At 43.9% G+C, this 23,832-nt stretch overlaps 1 protein-coding gene across 1 annotated transcript in view; it reads right to left on the bottom strand.

Moving 5' to 3' along the window:
• Positions 1-23,832, bottom strand: part of DYM (dymeclin) — a 346,567-nt gene that overhangs the window by 122,043 nt on the left and 200,692 nt on the right. The window contains exon 15 of the mRNA XM_014960813.1: positions 10,232-10,334. Coding sequence (XP_014816299.1) covers positions 10,232-10,334 — 103 coding nt within the window. The remainder of the gene's footprint in view (positions 1-10,231; positions 10,335-23,832) is intronic.

The following is a 23,832-nucleotide window of genomic DNA, read 5'->3' as shown; positions in this document are numbered from 1 at the left end:
GGAGACACCCCCCCAAGTGCTGCCTCCAGTTCTGGGGCCACCAACAGCAGAAGGACATGGACCTGTTGGAGTGGGGCCAGAGGAGGCCACGGAGATGCTGGGAGGGCTGAAGCCCCTCTGCTGGGAGGACAGGCTGAGAGAGTTGGGGGGTTCAGCCTGGAGAAGAGAAGGCTCCGGGGAGACCTTAGAGCCCCTTCCAGTCCCTCAAGGAGCTCCAGAAAAGCTGGGGAGGGACTCTGGATCAGGGAGGGGAGCCATAGGACGAGGGGGAAGGGTTTGACACTGAAAGAGGGGAGATTGAGATCTGGGAAGAAGAATAATGGCTAAACCCTAAACCTATCTAATTATAAAAGGAGGACAATAAGGAAAAAATTCTGATCTTCATGTCTTGATTTCTTCAAACGTGTGTAATGACCAAAATAACGGCCTTTTAAAAAGACTTCAGTAGGTGCTTGTATTGCTACTGCCAGAATTTCTTCCCACTTCTTCCTATTTCATCTCACGTCTCATAAATATGAAGAACGAAAGATTTTCCATCAGTTGACCATAAGATGCTGCCACCACACTGAATTTTCTTTAAAAAAAGAAGGACACTAATTTTCACCCTTATTTTTCCAAATACTGAGGAATTGCCATCTATAGAACACAAATACCAGACATCAATGAGACTTTCATGGAGCTCCTGACCGATGAAAGAGCATCTTCTTGATGTTCTTCAATGTTTGTCTAAAAATCCTTCAACCACACTATGAAAGACACGATAATGCAAAGACCAAGTGCCAATAACCATTAGTCCTACATACTAATATATGGAAGTTTAAATAGGTTGGACTTCACCAACATATTTATCATGGGATTTCAAGATAGTTTCTACTTTCTGTTTAAGGATAATTTCTGCAGCATTTTCTCAGAAAAGTTCCCAGTTCATTTCAAGGAAAGAACTGATTAAGAATTCAGACAGAGCCGCAGAATTTGGCTATTACTCAATCCAAAAAGCTTGCTTTAGATTTGGGTTAGGTTGGTTATTTCGGTCCCTTCTGAAATGGTTATTTTTGATGATATAAAAATAGGGGGATTAGGTAGGAGTAATATTCTTGAACTAAAATATAATTCATCTGAAGGAGGGTATGACTAATATTTAGAAAATGTATTTATAGGCTTTTTGGCTCAATACTGGAGTGGAGACAGGCAAATCCAAGAATAACCTGATATTGAAAATGTTACTTCTGCTCTCGAGCCATCAACTCGGAGTAATCAAAAAGAAGGTAATTCAGAGCAAAACAAGGGCAATTCTCCTATTAAATGCAACTTCAATTGCTAGAATGCACATACCATACAAAACCATTAAAATATTATATTGGTTTACCATATACTACCTTCAGGAAACATCCTAAAGAAGCATTTTCTTGTATAAGCATCTTATTAGAAGTTTGTTAAAGCAGCCAACAAAAGGATCTAAAAATTCATACACAAAAAGGAAGTTGTTTGCACTATTAAATGTAAATGTTTATAAGATATCTAAAAATGGGAGAAAATACAGACAAAAGGAATATGGAAGAGATCTAGGCAGTGCTTTTTGGTAAGAAAGTAGGTGGCTCCTGAGTTTTGAAGAAACATTAAGACAAAATAAAATAATTTAGCTCCCCCCCACCCCAACTATTTAACAAATATGGATATATTTCAATTAGGAGTCTTGATTTAATTGGCCAAAAATTTCTCATTCTGCCAACGCCGTCTTCAATTCTACAGCTGAAGAAGCAACACCCCTTCGGTCCATTCGCCACGGTTACCACTGAGCAGTTATTTTACAGACTACCCGCTAAACGACGTTAATTGCCTTGCACTAATTCTATTACGGCTCACCAGTTTATTTGGAAGTGGGTTTAATTTCATTTCTGCATCGTTACTAGAGCCATCAGATGATGGCGGGGAAGACTTCCTATTTCTTTGCGATAGCACGCGCTGAGAGGAAAACACTTAGGCCTGGTGGCAGAGCTCCTCATTAAACCAGTTCTTGAGATAATTAAAAAAATTAGACGGAGCCGCAACGTATCTAATGCAATATTGAGACATGCAAGTAGAGAATGTATTATATGATCCCCAAAACATCACAATATTTATTTACGGTTCATATATTGTTCATATTGATAGCAAATGAAGTATTTTTTGCACGTTTTCCTTCATCAAAACACGTTGGTATCACAAGATGCTATAACTTTATCTGAAATTCCTCATTATTACATGAAAAAACTCTGGTTAGTGCCATGAAAGGGACACAACAGGACTTATACGACAATGTAATGGCAGAGAAATATTGTGGACAAAAGATTTTGGTCCACAGCTGTTAGTATTAGGTATTTCTAGAACATTCCAGAAAAGAAGACTGAGGGGGAATCTGATCAAGGCCTAGAAATACTTGAAGGGTGGGTGTCAGGAGGATGGGGCCAGGCTTTTTTCAGTGGTGCCCAGGGACAGGACAAGAGGAAATGGGCAGGAACTTGAACATAGGACATTCCACCTAAACATGAGGAGGAACTTCTTCACTTTGAGGGTGTCAGAGCCCTGGAAGAGGCTGCCCAGAGAGGTGGTGGAGTCTCCTTCTCTGGAGACATTCCAACCCCACCTGGATGGGTTCCTGTGCAACCTGCTCTGGGTGGCCCTGCTTTGGCAGAGGGTTGGACTAGATGATCTCCAGAGGTCCCTTCCAACCCCATAGCATTCTGGGATTCTGTGATTCATTTCGCTTTAGCTGTTGAGCAAGGCCATGACTAAACTAGAGATACTGAGAATAAGGCTGACTCCAGACTGGTACCATCATCTTTCTTCTGCTGTAACTCAACTAAATCCAGAAAATTCATAGATTTTAGATTTGTTTCACTATGTTCAAAAGACAGCGAATACTGCAGTTCATAGACTTTATGTCACCTACTCTTTAGCAATCCCAAATTTCTCAGATAAATATGGAGTCCTTACTTAAGAAAGACAATTTCTTCCTGGGGAATAAATGAAATAGGGGAACCTTTTCATGTCTACCCACATACAGGAGGCAGATTAGGTTGGTTCTCTGCTGGAGAAACCAAAATAATGACTATTTATGAAGTACTTGCAGCTTTGAATATAATCAGCTCTAATAACGAGATACGAGTTAACAAAAAAAAAAAGTCCTTTTTTCTTGAAACCACTTTTGTAATACTGCTTTTTAATAACCCCCATAACGGCCGAATTAGAAGGTCCCCAACTGAAGTCATTCATCCCACATAAAACAAACATTGCTTTTTCTTCTTAGCTTTGTTTTACAAGCTACATTATTTCCAGATGACGCTTGAGGGGCCTAGGAGTTTCAAGAATTAGATGCTTAAATAGACAGCTGCTTTCTATTTACCATAGAAATCAAGGATAAAATCAAAGAAGAATCGAAATATTGGACTTCGTTTAGCTCCATTACGGAGCACAAAGTGAGAAGGAAAAGAAAAAAAACAACAAAAAAGAAATAGAGAGATCTCATCACCCGAATGCAAAGTTGAATTCTCGTTTTTGAGATGAGAGGAAAAAAAAAAGTCCTCATTGACATTCACAGAATTCCAAGCCTCCGTGTAACGCCAGCTCCGCACAGCAGGTAGATTTAACTGGATTGGGAAAGAGCCAGGAAAAGTCAGCTCTGACTGGGAACTCTCCCAGTACCACCAAGATTTGCTACTGCAGATTTTTTATATATATATATATAAAAATTATATATATATACTTTGTGTACATATATATATTTATATAAAATCTCTCTATATTTTGTATATATTTATATATACACTTATAGGTATACACGTAGCTTACTTTCACTCATATTCTTTACATTTTTCCCTTCTATACCCAAAATAACACAAACTCAACAGATTTCTAGCCAGGGAATTAAAGGATGGCTCTTTGTATATTCAGAGGAGCCCATTTGTAAATAGAAAAGTCTAACACTACATTTTTTTCTCTCACTGACAAAATCCCTCCACCATCGAAGCGCTGCTTAAGTGACAGCCCTATATGTGACATAATTGAAGATACTGGCACTAAGTGGGATTATTTTTAGAATTTTTCCTAAAGCGTTTAAGCTTCATCTGGATAGAACAATGCTTTTCTTTTTTTTTTTTTAAATAGCCAAAATTTGGAAGGTAAAAAAAGTTTAAACTGAAGTGAATTTTAGCAATTTTTTCCCTATGTGGCTACCAATGGTCTTACCTACAATATTTTCTGTTAATATTATTCCATTAAAGCAACTGCAGACAGCAGCGTGGGGTCCTCAGAACCATAACCCCTACCCTGAGTGTTGAGTGATTCCCAAAATTGTGCTCCAGGGAGTTTCCTTTGAACTCCTCAGCCTTCAGGCCCACCACCAGTAAAGAAGAGGTTGGGCTCCCACTACCGTAAAACCCCTCGTCCCTGGTTTGCGTGAGGTGATGCGGAAATAAAATTTAGAAACCAAATCAAAAGCTTTGTATGAAAATGCAGACCCAATGGATCATAGAATCATAGGATCATTCAGGTTGGAAGAGAACCTTGGGATCATCAAGTCCAACCATCAACCCTGCTCTACAAAGTTCTCCCCTACACCATATCCCCCAACACCACATCTAAACGGCTCTTCAACACGTTCAGGGATGGGGACTCAACCACCTCCCTGGGCAGCCTATTCCAGTGTCTGACCACTCTTTCTGTGAAGAATTCTTTCCTAATATCCCATCTAAACCTACCCTGTTGCAGCTTGAAGCCATTCCCTCTTATTCAAAATGATGCCAAACTATTTGAATCTAAAGCTGTTCTTACATTTCATTTTTATTTTCCTCAATTTTTGCATTAAGCAATTTTTTTTTTTTCTTACGTCAGTGAAAGAATTCTGAACCCTTTGGCACAAGCTTGACAAAATTCAAAATTTACTCTCTTCTTCAGGCTTGAGATGTGGGCCCATGTGAACCTCAGGAAGGTCAACCAGGCCAAGTTGAGGGTTCTGCACATGGGTCATGGCAAACCCGCCAAACTATTTGAATCTAAAGCTGTTCTTACATTTCATTTTTATTTTCCTCAATTTTTGCATTAAGCAATTTTTTTTTTTTCTTACGTCAGTGAAAGAATTCTGAACCCCTTGGCACAAGCTTGACAAAATTCAAAATTTACTCTCTTCTTCAGGCTTGAGAGTTGGGCCCATGTGAACCTCAGGAAGTTCAACCAGGCCAAGTTGAGGGTTCTGCACATGGGTCATGGCAATCCCAAGCAAAATCCAGTCTGGGTGGAGAATGGATGAAGAGCAGCCCTGAGGAGAAGGACTTGGGGGTGTTGGTGGATGAGAAGCTCAACACGAACCAGCAATGTGTGCTGACAGCCCAAAATGTCCCCTGCATCCTGGGGGACTTCCCCAGCAGCGTGGTCAGCAGGGCAAGGGGGGAATTCTGCCTTCTGCTTTGCTCTGGAGAGATCCCCCCGCAGTTCTGCCTCCAGCTCTGGGGCCACCAACAGCAGAAGGACATGGACCTGCTGGAGCAGGGCCAGAGGAGGCCACGGAAATGTTGTGAGGGCTGGAGCCCCTCTGCTGGGAGGACAGGCTGAGAGAGATGGGGGGGTTCAGCCTGGAGAAGAGAAGGCTCCGGAGAGACCTTATATTGGCCTTCCAGTATCTGAAGAGGGACTACAAAAAAGCTGGAGAGGGACTTTTTACAAGGGCATGCAGTGATTGGATGAGGGGTAACGGCTTCAAACTGAAAGAGGGTAGAGATTTAGATGAGATATTCGGAAGAAATACTCCTATGAGGGTGGCCAGGTTGTCTATGGAGGTGGTAGATGCCCCATCCCTGGAGATGTTCAAGGCCAGGTTGGACGGGGCTTTGAGCAACCTGGCCTAGTGGGAGGTGTCCCTGCCCAGGGCAGGGGGTTGGAACCTGATGGTCTTTAAGGTCCCTTCCAACCCAAACCAGTCTATGATTCTTCATCCCCTGAGGGGTAACGGCTTCAAACTGAAAGAGGGTAGAGATTTAGATGAGATATTCGGAAGAAATACTCCTATGAGGGTGGCCAGGTTGTCTATGGAGGTGGTAGATGCCCCATCCCTGGAGATGTTCAAGGCCAGGTTGGACGGGGCTTTGAGCAACCTGGCCTAGTGGGAGGTGTCCCTGCCCAGGGCAGGGGGTTGGAACCTGATGGTCTTTAAGGTCCCTTCCAACCCAAACCAGTCTATGATTCTTCATCCCCTCTCTTCCTAGAATGAGTTAAGGAGAATCTCTCCTTTCCAGCTGCAGTATGACAAATGTTGAAGTGCTCAAAAATGGCAGACAATGCTATGAAATCCTTAAAAATCAACCATTTGGGTAGTTGGCAGCTCCAACAACAGGTCTGATGTGCTCCTTTTCCAGGGAAGATACCATGCCCCCAGTTCCACTGCTAAGTATCTATGATTTAACAAATTACATCAGGCTGTAATAAAATTACAAAGACCATCACTGATATGTTTACTTAAGGAATTTGTCTTGATTTGAACTGGAAGAAAGCAATAAAAACCCCGACTGGGTTTTTCCCAATCAAGCCTGGAGATCCTCATGGGCAAGGACAACTTCACCAAATTGTGGTATTTCAAAACAGGTCACTGCTACTATGGAAATAATAATAATAAAAACAAATTACATCAGGCTGTAATAAAATTACAAAGACCATCACTGATATGTTTACTTAAGTAATTTGTCTTGATTTGAACTGAAAGAAAGCAATAAAAACCCTGACTGGGTTTTTCTCAATCAAGCCTGGAGATCCTCATGGGCAAGGACAACTTCACCAAATTGTGGTATTTCAAAACAGGTCACTGCTACTATGGAAATAATAATAATAAAGCTTATTAAAAAACTAGTAGATGAAGCAGTTTGAGAATTGGACTAACCAATTGGACTAACCAAATCCTGTCTCTGAGATGATGGTTTGATGACAGGGGGTTCTTCTCTCCTCCCCACTGATTTCTCAGGCTGCCCTGACTTGGAGATCCTCATGGGCAAGGACAACTTCACCAAATTGTGGTATTTCAAAACAGGTCACTGCTACTATGGAAATAATAATAATAAAGCTTATTAAAAAACTAGTAGATGAAGCAGCCTGAGAATTGGACTAACCAAGGATCCTGTCTCCGAGGTGATGGTTTGATGACTGGGGGTTCTTCTCTCCTCCCCACTGACTTCTCAGGCTGCCCAGAGAGGTGGTGGAGTCTCCTTCTCTGGAGACATTCCAACCCCACCTGGACACGTTTCTGTCTAACCCACTCTAGGTGGACCTGCTTTGGCAGGGCTTCAGAGTAGATGATCTCCAGAGGTCCCTTCCAACCCCATATCATTCTGTGATTCTCCACCCCTTCCAACCCCACCTGGACACATTTCTGTCTAACCCACTCTAGGTGGACCTGCTTTGGCAGGGGGTTGGACTAGATGATCTCCGGAGGTCCCTTCCAACTCCATATCATTCTGTGATTCTCCACCATGCTCCTGAATCCCATCGTATTGACAACAGCTTATCAGGAAAGGACCAGGAAACGGGTCCAGCCTTAATAAATACAACATTTTGCTCTTATTTCTCTTTTAAAGCTCAGAAAACCTCAACAAGAGCACTCTAAAAGCCAACTGGGTCAGTTCCTTTTTCTAGTTGACAGCAAAATACCCACAGCTTTACCAGCACACCACGGACTTGATGGTAGCCCACAGCGGATACTCACAAAAAGACCACAAAAAAGGAGAATCCCAGTATATCCTTAGCACCATCAACGATCAGCAGCTTAGGGACTGTATATTAGGTCCAAAACTTGGGTCTTCACAGTAATGGAAACAAAGTATGGGAGAAACACTACTACACCTCGAGCATTCGGGAATTAAGAGATGCCCATCATCTCATCTCCAGTTGGTCCCTTCGTGCATTCGCGTTGGATGCTCACAACGGACAGGGCTTGATTCAAGATCACTGATGCTGACTTTTTGCTTCCATATCCTTCCTAGCACTAAGAAGGAACTCAAAGTATTTATCATAATTTGTTTCTTGAAGTCTGGTACTCACAAATGAGCAGAAAGGAATGTAGAGGAAGATAAGACCATAAGCAAGACCTAGAATAATTTAACATACGATTTACCCCTTGTGATGCAGGTACCATGAAAACTCTCTTTTGAATTACACAATGCAAGCATCTGAAGATGCTTGACAGTTATTTAACCACAACGACTCGGAGGTTGGTATCAAAACACACAGCCTTTAGCAGCAACTCCAGTTTATGGAGCTCCTGTGCCCATAAACCCTGTCCCAAGCACTCACTCCATCCCCTCTGGGCAGGGACACTGCCTGGTATGTAGAACCAGCTCTAGAATCATAAAATGGTTTGGGTTGGAAGGGACCTTAAAGACCACCAAGTTTCAACACCTCTCACCATACCGTGTTGCTCAAAGTCCCCTCCAACCTGGCCTTGAACCCCTCCAGGGATGAGGCAGCCACAGCTTCTCTGGGCAACCTTGGCCAGGCTTTTACCATCCTCACACCAAAGAAGTTCTTCCCTACATCTCATCTCAATCTCCCCTCTTCCAGTTTAAAACCGTTCCCCCTCACCCTATGGCTGATCCTCGTCCCTGATCCAGAGTCCCTCCCCAGCTTTCCTGGAGCCCCTTTAGGGACTAGAAGGGGCTTGAAGGTCTCCCTGGAGCCTTCCTGTCTCTGGTATGACATGGGATGATATATCTCTAGTATGGAAAGCCCTCACCTCCACCCAAGAAACCTCCCTTTGCCCTGAAAGCCAACTGAAGCCCCACAGCTCTCCAGGAGAGCTCAATAAAGAGCCATGAGACCACGGCAGGTAACTGAAGACATTAATTGCTTAAAACTGGAACTGGACATAACACTGGGGTTAATCATCTCTGACAAATACAGCCCCAAGAGCATTATCAAGCACAACACTCAAAAAATGCATCCAAAATACCACAGTGGAAGCCCCTACACCAGGAACCCCTATCCCTTGAGAAGCGAACTCATGGGAAAGGGCCACCAAATCCTCTCCGAGGTGTCTGAAGTCTCAAGGGCTTCCAGTTTTTCGAGCCCACTCAGAGAAAAGAGCTTGGGTATCACCTTACCACACAAAGAGAAGTGGGATCTCCTGCTCCTTAACCACAAACTAACTCGAAGAGGTTCTTGCCGAAGTGTTTCAAGTTCCAAAAATGAAAGGTCAGATGGCAACTTCTGGGAGAGTCATGAGAAGCCCTGAAACCACGGGTGTCGTAAGGAGATTCGCGTGAATTAAGACACGGAAAGAGAGTGGGAATACAGGAAAATACAGGAAAAACACGATCCCTTTGCTCTCTAAACCCAAATAACAAAGTGCCTCTAGTTTGTATGGTTCGTGTCAGCAATAATAACTGAAAGACGCACGTTAAAAAACCCAATTAGTTAAATCAAATTCAAGCCATGAAATTATTATATCAAATTATCTCTTTAGGCCCTTTTATACTTCACGTTAGAGTAATACGATAGTAAAGTCTCCAACAGGCATGTCCCGGGACACGTATTAACGCTGAAAATAAAACAAGTTGTTACATTTTTCATCCTCCAAAATCCAGAGCGAGCGATAAATCGACTTTTTTTTTCCACACAGAGTTCAAACGAGGCCAAACCAATGATACTTCAGCAGTACAAAGATATTATTCAAAGTCCTTGGAAGACGTCTCCTAGTACCGAAACTCGAGAGTTTCCAACAAGCCGTGCAATTAAATTACAAAATTGTTGCCTATTTGTGGGTATTGGCTCAGTAAAACCGAAGGGGACTCAACGTATTCCCGTCTTCAGAACAGACCAATTTGTCCCACGACTGCAGGGCTCTCCCCAAAAAACTCGCTGGGAATTGTTTTTTTAGCATTTTTAGGGAATTCTTTTCAAGCATCCGTAGGCATTTTAACCTACTGTGGATGGCAGTTCTTAAAAATTATGTTTTTTAACTGCATGGAAGCCGACGGGGTACAGTAAGTCTTTGCGCTAGGAATAGTCGTGGTGGTGTTTTGCCATTTGTAAGTGTAATTTTATTTTCTTTTTTTTTTTTTTAAAAAAAAGACTTTGCAGACATGACATCATGCAACCAGGTTCCTGTATTTTGGTGTGGGTGGTTACTCAACCGTCCCCCGTTTCGCTAAATCTTTGCAGAGTCAGTTTGTTTCTGTTTTGAACACGGAAAAAACCACGGATGCTCAATACTCACATAATCGGGAAGGGGAGAGTCGTTGGAACCCAGGGAACCTCTCAAGGACTGCGTGGCCTGCTCCAACACTTTGTTGTGTTTTTTGGACAGCAAAGAAAACAAGCTGGAGGGGGAGAAAAGAAAAAAAAAAGGGAAAAAAATATTAAAATCGTTTCACAGTAGCGTTCTGAAATATCCTGTCAGAAGAGATGTTTTATTACGTACACAAACTTAAAGGAGGAAATTTTAAAAATGCAATGCACAATAATTACAGAACTTCGTTTGTTCACTTCTTTTTTTGACATCTGGGCTAAGCAACAGCAGAAATTCCATCAGAAATATTCTATACATGACGTGAAGAACATCATATGGTCACAGTTACCTTCTTAAAAAAGTCAAACTACAGCAGAAGGAATGGTCTACATGCAATTTGAGTTCATAACCAGTATGTGTTCATTAAAATGCCATTTTTAAGCACAGCACTTCATGCAATATATTGCAATATATCCGTAAACATCTTGTGTATTATTCATTTCAATAACCTATTTCCTTGCTACAGGAAGAATCCAACTATATGACCAAAGCTTTGGGAATTTGGAGGCTGAGTTTTGGCAGTTTGATGGTCTAAGTCCTTTTCAAATTCATTTTAGCTGAAGTCAAGGAATAAAGCATCACCCTCAGCTTTATAAAGAACCTGTGAAATCAGAGGTCCATATACATACAGAGAAATAAACGTATTTTTTTTTGTCCATTCCAAAAAAAAAAGCATGGCAAGGACATTCACAGAGGCTGGCATAACCTGATACATAAGGAGAATGAAACTTGACTGCAATGGTGGGAGGTGGGATGAGAAGTCAGCAGAAGCAGTGGACAAAGGCCACCAGGTACTGCTCAGTAGAATCATAGAATCATAGAATTATTGAGGTTGGAAGAGACCCTTGGGATCATCGAGTCCAACCACCTACCCTACTCTACAAAGTCCTCCCCTACACCATATCCCTCAGTGCCCCATCTAAACGCCCCTTAAACACATCCAGGGATGGTGACTCAACCCCCTCCCTGGGCAGCCTGTTCCAATGCCCCACCACTCTCTCTGTGAAGAATTCCTTCCTAATGTTCAATCTAATCCTACCCTGTTGGAGCTCAAAGTAGAGTCAAAAATGGCTCTAAATTCCCAGATAACCCAATGTTGCCCCCTCCCCATCTTGGAAAAGGTCATGTGTTTTAAGGATTTCTGGATTTAAGAACATTTTTCTGGCTTTTGGAAGATGATGTAGGATTTCCTAGGATGACCATGCTGGTCCTTAGAGGGTAAAAAGGCCACCTTGACAAATAAGCACCAAAAAATTCACTAATAACTGAGTAAGCTGCTCTTAGGGTTGGTTACTCTTGCTCTTGGGACAAGGAGCAGTGGCAGAGTCCTGCTTCACCAGATTCAGCTCCAAAATTATGAATGATTTGAGTTAGAAGGGACCTCATCTTGTTCCAATCCCCTGCCATGGGCAGGGACACCTCCCACTAGATCAGGTTGCTCCAAGTCCCCTCCAACCTGCCCTTGAACCCCTCCAGGGATGGGGCAGCCACAGCTTCTCTGGCCAACCTGGGCCAGGCTCTCACCACCCTCACACCAAAGAAGTTCTTCCCCACATCTCATCTCCATCTCCCCTCTTCCAGTTTAAAACTGTTCCCTCTGGTCCTATGGCTGATCCTCATCCCTGATCCAGAGTCCCTCCCCAGCTTTCCTGGAGCCCCTTGAGGGACTGGAAGGGTGGAAGGGGCTCTAAGGTCTGCCTGAAGCCATCTCTTCTCCAGGCTGATCACCTCCAACTCTGTCAGCCTGTCTTCATAGCAGAGGTGCTATGAAGCTATTAAAGCCAGTTTAGTAATTAAAAAACTTAAGTGGCAAAATACTACCTCAGTGCTATATTCTAGATAGCTTCTATTTCTCAGAGCTGGAGGACAGCTTCAGTCCTTGGAAAGCTTCTCTGCCTCAACAAAGGATGCTCAGCATTTGAAGAAGTCCTCTTATTATTTTTTTTTACTTAACATACATCATTGATATCGTGTCCTTCACAGACTGTAGGAGTAGATCCCTCAGAGTATCACTGTTTGTCCCCTCATTGCTGGTCAAGAGCCTCAAGAAAAGGCTTTTCCAACACTTCTCACCACCACAAGGAATTAGTTACGCTTCTTCAGCCCAAATCTTACTTCTCAAGAGCCAACTCAATAAATTCCACCATTACCCAACCTCTTCAGTCAGATATTTCTTAGAACAGATTAACAGCTTCTTTTTACGGACAACCTTTGCCGCATTTAAGGTATCTAATGAACCTCTATGAAAGCCCTTGGGTAGGTGGTACCATACTCAAGGTTCAGCACAAGGAGTGGGCACGGTTGAAACTAGGACTGGTTCCACAGCTGCCCAAATCCCAGTCCCACCAGGACACTATCACTGGGGTGGTGATAACCACAACTGGACCATTATGGCAAGAACGTTGGATGAGATAACAAGACCTCTGTGGTGGTTACAAGGGTTGAGAGTATTCGGTGTTTTCAGGGTGACACAATATATTTGATGTCAGGAAAACTGGAATCTTCTTATTTTCCTGCGTGCTACCCAACACAACCTCACCGAGACGCGGCATTGCTGGGACCAAACGTTGACCTCCCACTAATTCACAATTATTAGTCAAAAACCACCAGAACGTTCCCCGTTAAAAAGAAGCAACGCAGAAATAAGATAGACCAGGAGGGTTTCCATCTTCTCCCCTTCTGTATTCACAGACTGATATTTTTGCTGAAATTCAGATTTGGATTTGCAAACTGGCCCTTGTTCTCAACCAGCAGCACTACTTTTCGAATCACTGGTGGTTTTGAAGGCTCAGATTTCAGAGATACTGTCATCAGCACCATCTAGTGCTGCAAATTGGTTAAAATCAACCTGGTGATGCTATGGGGGGTGTGTGTGTAGCAACAACAGGTTAAATCTGGTGTCTTTCCGCTTCAGAAGATGCAGATAATTTCACGGAGAGGAAGAATTTGGAAGAAATTTGCATTTGGAAGAATTTGACAGAAAGGATTTCCAACAAGTAGTTTCTTCTCCAAAATACATAAGGCATTTTGGCCATCAAGGAAATTTAAATGCAGAGAAGCGGGATCACGATTGCGAAAAGTGAATGAATTCAATACATGTGAAGAGGAAAATGCACATCCATTGATATTCCACATGGAATTGGAAGAGAGAAGAGTAAATTTCTTTTCTCTGACAGAGAAAGAGTAAAGAACCGGGAAAGAACCAGGAAAAAGAAGGAGAAAGGAAAAGGACCGAAGACTATTTCTTTATGTCCTATTTTTGCTTCCCTAAATATTTTCCTTTTTTAAAAAAATTAAGCATAATGTAACTAAACTAGAGTGCTTGTTTATGGCATAAGCAAGCCCTTGGTGGCTGATTTCTATTTCCAAAGCAGCAGAGAAGGGACATGCTCTATTAGAGGTTGTCTTTGGCACCTGGTTTTGACTTTCACCCCTTGTGAAGCTTTGCTTTCCTACCACATCTCATCACCTTCGCAACCTGGGCTGGGACACTTCTTCCTGGGACCTCTGCCCAGAACACCAATATTCAGGTTAAAATAAACCAGCCCAACACAATTCTCTTCTTCAAGAAGTTGGTCATCCTTCTCAAAGAACCATCCCGTAGAGGAGCACGAGGGCAGGGACACGTAGGCAGGAATTTTTCCATACTAAGAAGAAAAACATGTCCAACTGCACCCAGAGCTCCACAGAAACGCTACAATTAAAGAGAAAAAATTAAGGCCAGATGCAGTGATTAATTGATGAATTTGGAGCTCTGAAGGAAGCAGCGTTGCCTCCTGAAATGGTGTAGAGCTTCACCATCAAGTAATTCACTTCTTGTTATTCCCCTCTGAAAACAACCCTGAAAAATATCAACTTAGTTTTTAAAGTATCGAAACAGATTTATTTACAGTCCTCAAGAGGCATTTGCATGAAATTTAGCTAATTAAAATCTGTTATCGATGATAAACGTTGCCTTCTAAAAAAGAGGCATGATTTTGCAGCAGTCCCGTCCTCAGTGTCTGGAAGGTTTGGGGTTTTATTTGGATTTTTAAGGCATGAATAATGCAATTTTAAAATGGCAACGATGTTTTACAACAAGGACGTTCCCCTCCCCAAAACAAGGTACATGAGACAAGTGTCAATTCATGACCGGGTGGAAATGAAGACCGTCTCCCAAATTTCCCTCATATGTCTTAGTCAAACTTCTATTTTTTGCCCCACTAAAAATCAAGCTGATATCAAATTGAAACATATGAATATATGTCTATATGAAAAATATGTATATACGTCAACATGTGCAGCTTGCACAGGTTGACAAGCATCCAGAGTTTTCTACCAGAATACTTCTCCTCTTTCTTCCATTCTTTTCCATTGCTTGTCAGACACACTATCGAGCTCAACAGCCCTTAGATCTCACCCAGATCTCACCCATTGAGCCAGCAAAGCGCCCTGGTGACCAAGAAGACCAATGATCTCCTGGGGAGCATTCAAAAAAGCATGGTCAGCAGGTCAACAGAGGTCATCCTCCCCCTCTGCTCTGCCCTGGGGAGGCCACAGCTGGAGCACTGGGACCAGTTCTGGGTTCCCCAGTTCAAGAAGGACAGGGAGCTGCTGGAGAGAGTCCAGAGGAAGCTACAAAGATGATCAAGGGATGGAGCATCTCTCTGGTGAGGAAAGGCTGAGAGACCTGGGGCTTTTCAGCCTGGAGAAAAGAAAACTGAGGGGACCTCATCAATGCTGAGCAATATATAAAGAGCCAGTGTCAGGAGGATGGGGCCAGACTCTTCTCAGTGGTGACAGGACAAGAGGTAACGGGCACAAACTTGACCACAAGAAGTTCCATCTCAACATGAGGAGGAACTTCATTCCTGTGAGGGTGGCAGAGCCCTGGCAGAGGCTGCCCAGAGAGGTGGTGGAGTCTCCTTCTCTGGAGACATTCCAACCCCACCTGGACACGTTCTTGTGCAGCCTGCTCTGGGTGGCCTTGCTTTGGCAGGGGGTTGGAGGAGATGATCTCCAGAGGTCTCTTCCAAGCCCTGCCAGTCTGTGATTCTGTGATTTTATAACAATAACAAATTACATTCAGAACAATTAAAATGTCTTGGTACCTCACCCCAGCTCTTCACCACAGAAGCACTTAAGGAACACTGTTTAGAAAGCGAAATAACAGGTTGGAATCACAACAAGATGAAGTAACACCTGGCATCTATCATAGATCAAAACACGCCATGGATGAGCCCAATCAGTGAGGAAGACTCAAGGCTGAACAACAATCTCAGGGTCTTTTTCTGACTTTTAGGAATTAAGAAAGCATTAGTCTCTTAACTCCCTCTATCCAGATGAAGTTTTAAGGCTGAGCCTCAATCAATAAAGAAATTATTACAGCTGAAACAGTAATTGTTGCCTAAATAGGAGTGATTTGATTACGTATTATTTGCACGCACAATAAAATTTAAAAATTCAAATCAGTAATCTATGAACTTAATGCTTTCAAAAAGCTAATTCCACAAAGCCCATGGATCCAAAAAAAAAGCAAAAAAAAAAAAAGAGCTAATAATGGGAACTCATTTAACAACTTTCTTCTTGGTCAACCAAAAATCACAAGCCAATAATCACGAAGAAAAAAATAAAAGAAGCTTCCGCAAGTTCTGCACAAAGTCTGATTTACAGCAGATAGAAACAGCTTATAAAGTAAACTTCTCATATACAAAAAAATGAATGTCTAAAATGGAACTTTTATAACTTAAAACTTAGAAAAAAAGATAAGGGAATTAAAATTAGAAGTTGAAAGATAATCCAAACTCAGACTTTGCCAAATTTTGCAGCTTTCTGAAAGCTTTGGACATCAAGACAGAAAGGTACCACTGTACTTGATTTTAAGAAACTAAATAGGATGACCCAAGATAATCCTGAGTGTAATAATGAAAGAGCAATGGTGAGACTCCTTCACATCCTTGGCATGGAAAACCAGACCTCGTCAAGCACACTCAATTGTTTTCCAATAAAAGTAGAAATAACATAAAGCACGACAGGTTTTTTTGGGGTGCCCAGTGACAGGACAAGAGGGATCAGGTACAAACTTGAACATAAGAAGTTCCATCTAAACATGAGGAGGAACTTCTTTACCTTGAGGGTGGCAGAGCCCTGGAAGAGGCAGCCCAGAGAATTTCTTCCTGGGAAGATCTGAATCTTCCCTCTTTTAGTTTAAAACCGTTCCCCTCGTCCTATGGCTCCCCTCCCTCATCCAGAGTCCCTCCCCATCTCTCCTGGAGCCCCTTGAGGGACTGGAAGGGGCTCGAAGGTCTCCACGGAGCCTTCTCTTCTCCAGGCTGAACCCCCCCAACTCTCTCAGCCTGTCTTCACAGAGGAAGGGCTCCAGCCCTTGGTCTCACAGCAGAGGGGCTCCAGCCCTTGGTGCCTTCATGGCCCCCTCTGGCCCCACTCCAACAGGTCCATGCCTTCCTGCCCTGAGGACTCCAAAGGACTTACAGAGATGGTTCAAACCAGGCATAAAGCACAATAAATCCAATTTACACTGTCAGGGCTCCCATGGGAGGAAGCCCAGTGCATTTCTGCTACAACACATTGGGAGAAGGAGGAGGTTGCTCTTTGAACACAAACTCAAAGCCACCCATCAGTGTGGCATCACCACCCTTGGGCTCTGCCAATCCCCTTCCACATGGTCCTTGAAGCTCTCCAAGTCACCAAAGGTAGAAAGAAAAGCTGGACTGGGATTCCTCCTTAATTGCATCCAGGTTTTATTGCACTCGGGCTGAGCCCAGACCTAGGAATGACAGACAAGACACGGACCTGGGGACAACCCTTGGTCACCCCATGTCCAAGAGAAGAGGTGTCCACGTACAGCACAGTCTGGCTCTACCGGGGAGGGTAGTCAATGGGTTGGGACAGCGATGGAAGTCTTTAAACCAAGACTGGATAGAAAAAAACCATAGAAATTCCAGCCCAGAAGAAGTAATTAAATCCATCTTTGGTCTGGTTTATGTTAGAGGTCAGACTATATGATCAAAGTGGTCTCTGTTGGTCCTACATGGACTTAGGTGCTGGATTTAGGTGCATACTGCATCAACAGAGATGGAAGAAACTACCATATAGCTTCTGTACATTTTAATTTCTTTTTTTTTCCCCATGCTACAAAATCTGGTTAAACATGCAGACAACAAATCCTCTTGGGAGACACCTCAATTTACTGTATCTGTGGGTTTTGTAGCATGAAAAACATCTGGAGAAGGTAAAACCAGCAAAGGTACCTCCAGGATTAAATCCTTGCAGTCTTATGTTGGCGCATCGGCACCATTACAGGCGAGAAGAGTAACACGCCTGTCACTCGTGCCATTTTTGGCAATTAACAGGGCAATATTTCAATAAAATAAGCAATTTCATAAACCTTGCGGAAAATGTGAAGCAGTTGAGGTGTGTATTCAGACAGACGGGAAGTGACACTTGCTCGGCTTCCAGAAAGGAAGATTCATGTCAGAGATCACCCAACCGACGAGGTCAAAACACGCCAGACGTCCCAAGGTCCACAAATAGCAGATCTCCACGTCAACCAAAACTAGGGGAGGTTTGAAAGACACACCGTGACAAAGGTGGGTTTCACACGCAATGTTTTAGATATTCTGGAAAGAAATAATCTGGACCCCCCCCAAAAAAGGAGAAAAAAGGCTACAACTTTGGGCAAGGAAGACACAAACAACCTTTGAAGTTGAAAAACCAAGGGTCAGAGAGCGGGAGTCAAACGGAGCAGAAGAAGGTCAGATGGAACTGTATGACAGAAAGAAGGGATAAGGACTGAACTTCTCCCAAAACAAATGACAGTGAGCTTCTCAAGAAGACAAAATTCCAGAGAAGGGCGACAAAGATGGTGAGGGGTCTGGAGAATAAGTCTTATGAGGAGAGGCTGAGGGAGCTGGGGTTATTCAGCCTGGAGAAGAGGAGGCTGAGGGGAGACCTTCTTGCTCTCTCCAACTCCCTGAAAGGAGGGTGTAGAGAGGTGGGGGCCGGTCTCTTCTCTCAAGTCACAGGCGACAGGACGAGAGGAAATGGCCTCAAGTTGCACCAGGGGAGGTTCAGGCTGGATATTAGGAAACATTTTTTCACTGAAAGGGTCATCAGGCATTGGAATGGGCTGCCCAGGGAGGTGGTTGAGGCCCCATCCCTGGAGGTGTTCAAAAGAGGGGTTGATGTAGTGCTGGGAGGTCTGGTTTAGTGATGATGCTCCTTGTTTGTTGTGTGGGTGTCTATTTTTGTCAGTCAGGTTGACGGTTGGACAAGATGATCTTTAAGGTCCCTTCCAGCCTAGAAGATTCTGTGATTCTGTGATTATCTGAATGTTTAAAAACATTCTATAAGCCCTGAGTACAGAATTACTTCAGGGCTAAAGTCCTGCTCAACATAATTTGTTTGAAGCTTGGAAATTCAGGCATTTTATATCTTTTCTCCTCCTTCTCCTGGTTCAGAAGTACCCCCTAAATAAACCCAAGAGGACACAAACACAAACCACTATCTGGCGATGGAAAAAAAAACCCCAGTTCCATGCATCAAAAAATTTGACGATGACTGTTTTCGAACAATTCAGCAATACTCCGTGCTGTTCCTTCTCTCCGCTCTCATATACATGCCAAATGCACTATTGTTCTCAATTTTAAAGAATTAAATATAAGCCCTACAACACCGAAAGCATGTTATGCAAATACTCCTTAAACAATAGGGTTTTACAATGCCTGCACGAACGCCACAATCACGTTAAAAAAAAAACCCACCCTCCTTTATATAGCGAGCTCTAAAAATATCGTCGTTTCGAAACCTGACATCTCCAAGTTAAACCTTTATTCCTGTAGATATGAACATTTCTTGGGTTTGACCTATTTTTTAATGGATTACAGCAAAAAAAAAAAAGAGTGCTGTGGCATGAGATCTCTGCTCCTGTACTGGATAAGAGGCCGGCACAGATATATTTCCAAGCAGAGGACCTGAATCTGCTTGAGGAAGGCTCCACGTAGAGGACCTGAATCTGCTTGAGGAAGGCTTCACGTATGGGCACACGAGAGGTCACATCAACACAAACGCACCGTGTTTCATCCGAAATAAAAGAAATGGATTGTCCTATAGCTCTATATGGGGGGACTGGTTGCAAGCGAGCGCAGTAGGTCCAGTTGAGGAGCCTTTCCATGGGTGATGGAGAAGGTCTCTCTAAGCACTGAAGGAACCAGGCCGTGGGTGAAATCCATTTAGCGTGAAAAAGTGGAGAAAAAAAAGAATCACTAAGCCCCCAAATGCCCGTGTCTACTGAAGAGCCCTTGAGGCATTTTGCATTTGAATTATCCAAGCCATAACGACACGTAAATAGAAATAAGTAGAGATAATTAGCCGTGGAGAACTCCGAGGGGCAGCTGACTCCACGGAGGGACACTGCTCTTATTTACTTGAACCAAACTTTAATGCCTGGAAGACATTTAGGATCCCAGAAAGTAACCAATTAAGATGTCAAATTGCTAAACTGAAAATAAGAGCTCACTTTATATCTTTCTTTCTGATCTTGGAAAAGTGAAGCGTGACTAAATTCTGCTGAATAAAGTTCTGCTGTATTTGCTATTTACTTTTCGGTCCACCTAATAGTAAATCTCTTGTGAAACCAAGAGATTTAGGGTGTGAGGTCTCCAAAAAGGTCATATATGCAAATAAAATGGTTTGTATGGGTATCACTGATGGATTTACTGACCAAAGAGTGTTTAAAAGGCTTCTCCCAGGCAGCACAAGGTCCATGTGAGGCTGGTATTGCCATGTTCTGACTTTGAGTGGTGATAAGACTTTTTTTGATTTTTTGGGGTCTAGTGTCTTCTCAAAAATGTGTATTTGTGTCCTCTTGGAAACAGGTCTTGTGCCTCAGCTGCCTGCTACGTCAGGGCAAATCCCAAAGCATCACGCACAATTTTAATGCAACCTGGGTAAACAAATGGGTGGCAGAGCCCTGGAAGAAGCTGCCCAGGGTGGTGGTGGAGTCTCCTTCTCTGGAGACATTCAAAACCCACCTGGAGAAGTTCCTGTGCAACCTGCCATGGGTGGACCTGCTTTGGCAGGGGGTTGGAGTAGATGATCTCCAGAGGTCCCTTCCAACCCCCTGTAAATGATTTCTATCCCATCTTCCTGTAAACCAGCAAACATCAAAGACTATCCTTTTAATTCTATAGTCCTGAACTTGGATCAGAATAAATGAAGTACTTCGAGGTATCTCTCTAGCTGAGGACAAAAGCTTCTCATTAATTTGGAAGAGCATTCTTTCATCTGCAGTTGCTTACACATGAATGGAGATCTAACTGATAGAAGACAAAGACATTCCAAATTCCATCTCCTAAAGAAATTTTCCTATTAATAAGCAGAAAACCACTCGGTCACGACACGCTCGTGGCAAAAGTCTAGAAGCAAGTTGAGTGGCCACTCGGAAAACTTCATGGAGGCTTTGCATTAACAAACAGGATTTCCTGTTAAAATGGAATCGAAAAGACAAAGAGACTAGAAAAAAAAAACCCAACATGGAAGCAAGGAACTTCATGCGGCGAGACAAAAGTAAATATTTATCAAAGTAAGCCCAGGGTTTCTTTTGCAGAGAGCGGGAAATATATTTTTCAATTTGAAGGCATAAATTGTTAGGCAGCTCGTGGCCACCTTCCAAGGATTGTTGGGGAATTGATGTTCCTATCGCTAGAGGATTAAAAGGAAAGCGGGAAAACCCTTCCCCCCGTATCATGGTACAGATAATTTCATTCCCTTTCGGCCTGGCATGCCAATTAACATCCTCCTAATTGCATTTAAGAGTCGGGCGAGGATGAGGAGCACCATCTAGAAGCAACATCTTTCTAACTCCACGCCGTACTAAAGTATAAACTCAATGACCAGACTTCGATCTACTAGAGATGGAAACCCCTTCCCCAAGCAAATCTGCTGTATTTTTCCCTACCCAAGAGAATGGCAAGTGGTAAATTAAATTCAGGATGGCTTAAAGCCGTGGGGGGAAATGTAAGAAGTCCAGGATAAACAAAATACATGTTTGTAAAGCTCAAACTAATTATATGGTTTATTCCGAGCTAAATATCCCCGAATCTACCTTAGGTGTCTCCAGGCGTGAAGGTAAAACTCCTTTCAATGTTCCTTCTGTTCGCCCCGTTAATATTTTATAAGAATATGGAAAGGGCAAGAAGGTCCACAGTATTTCCATTTCATCCACTTGCTCCTTAAATCAATCGGGTAAGTGTCTCGGAGCTGCTGAGAGGAGACATTTGTCTTGAATTAGGACACAACTCCGTGGGTGAGAATCGGAGGAAATTGCCGGAGAAAGCAACCCGAGCAAAACTCCCACCCAAAAACCCAAAGACAGGCTCGGAAAACAATGAAACAACAACAAGAAGAGAATTAAAAAGACATCGCTGCCACGAAACCTAAGGTCCAAAGCCTTACCCTTGGAGATGTTTTGGTTTGGTATGGTTTTGCTCAACGCGCTGGGTGTGCGCGTACATATGTATTGGGGTCACTTCTAAAGAGAATGGCTGTGTCCCGCTGTACTCACTCTGAGGGGAACGAATCTGGATCCTCGTTAGGAGTTAACAGCCTCATTCCATATGCAGAAGATCACAGGGGATGTGCCTTGCTAACAGCCCCCTTTAGGCTAAGGATTAAGGAAAACACGAGTCTTCAATCGGGCTCCCCGTCACCGAGGGTCCTCGCTGCTGGGATCTCACATAAAAGCATCACAGAATGGTTTGGGTTGGAAGGGACCTCAAAGACCATCCAGTTCCAACCCCCTGCCCTGGGCAGGGACACCTTCCACCAGACCAGGTTGCTCCAAGCCCCCTCCAACCTGCCCTTGAACCCCTCCAGGGATGGGGCAACCACAGCTTCTCTGGGCAACCAGGGCCAGGCTCTCACCACCCTCACACCAAAGAAGTTCTTCCCCACATCTCATCTCCATCTCCCCTCTTTCAGTGTCAAACCCTTCCCCCTCGTCCTATGGCTCCCCTCCCTGATCCAGAGTCCCTCCCCAGCTTTCCTGGAGCCCCTTGAGGGACTGGAAGGGGCTCGAAGGTCTCCCTGGAGCCTTCTCTTCTCCAGGCTGAACCCCCCCAACTCTCTCAGCCTGTTCTCACAGCAGAGGGGCTCCATCCATGTATCATCTCCGTGGCCTCCTCCTTCCAGAGGTCCATGTCCTTCTGGTCTTGGTGGCACCAGAATTGGAGGCAGCACTGCAGGGGGGTCTCATCAGAGCAGAGTAGAGGGGTACAATCCCCACCATCACCCTGCTGGCCACTCTTCTTTTGATGCAGCCCAGGATGCACTTGGCTTTCTGGGCTGCAAGGGCACTTATTCCTTCCTTTCCTTCACAGAATCACAGAATCATGGTTGGAAGGGACCTCAAAGACCATCCAGTTCCAACCCCCTGCCCTGGGCAGGGACACCTTCCACCAGACCAGGTTGCTCCAAGCCCCCTCCAACCTGCCCTTGAACCCCTCCAGGGATGGGGCAACCACAGCTTCTCTGGGCAACCAGGGCCAGGCTCTCACCGCCCTCACACCAAAGAAGTTCTTCCCCACATCTCATCTCCATCTCCCCTCTTTCAGTGTCAAACCCTTCCCCCTCGTCCTATGGCTCCCCTCCCTGATCCAGAGGCCCTCCCCAGCTTTCCTGGAGCCCCTTGAGGGACTGGAAGGGGCTCTAAGGGCTCCCTGGAGCCTTCTCTTCTCCAGGCTGACCCCCCCCACCTCTCTCAGCCTGTTCTCACAGCAGAGGGGCTCCATCCATGTATCAGCTCCGTGGCCTCCTCCTTCCAGAGGGCCATGTCCTTCTGGTCTTGGTGGCACCAGAATTGGAGGCAGCACTGCAGGGGGGTCTCATCAGAGCAGAGTAGAGGGGTACAATCCCCACCATCACCCTGCTGGCCACTCTTCTTTTGATGCAGCCCAGGATGCACTTGGCTTTCTGGGCTGCAAGGGCACTTATTCCTTCCTTTCCTTCACAGAATCACAGAATCATGGTTGGAAGGGACCTCAGAGATCCTTCCTCTCTTTCTCCTTCTTCAAAGCCCTTTCCTAAACATCTCTTTGCCATTCTTGGTCCACCTGAACGAGTTTTATTGTTTTGCTCATGCACTGACCTTCTCTTCAGTCAGGTGTCCCTCCTGATCACGTCCTCCTACCTCCACAGCGATCCTAATAGCATCCCACTAATGGTCTCAGAAAGTCTCCACGTGCCTCTCCGTAATGACTCCAAGTGAGTTTACTTACCCTACTGAGATAAGACCTCTCAATTTTTAAATTGGAAACACCTCTTTTGAAGGAAATAAAGAAGATCAATCGGACCTATTAGGACTCTACAGTAAAGCTAAGGACCCTATAGAAATGACCAAAAAATCAAGGCCAGGTTGGATGGGCCTTTGAGCAACCTGATCTGGTGGGAAGTGTCCCTGCTCATGGTAGAGGGGGTGGAACTAGATGGTCTTTAAGATCCCTTCCAACCCAAACCATCCTCTGATTTTATTA

The sequence above is a fragment of the Calidris pugnax genome, unplaced genomic scaffold (genome assembly GCF_001431845.1).
Source record: "Calidris pugnax isolate Ruff unplaced genomic scaffold, ASM143184v1 scaffold150, whole genome shotgun sequence".
Lineage (NCBI taxonomy): Eukaryota > Metazoa > Chordata > Aves > Charadriiformes > Scolopacidae > Calidris > Calidris pugnax.
Note: the sequence above shows the minus strand (reverse complement) of the source record. Positions and strands in the feature narration are given on the sequence as shown.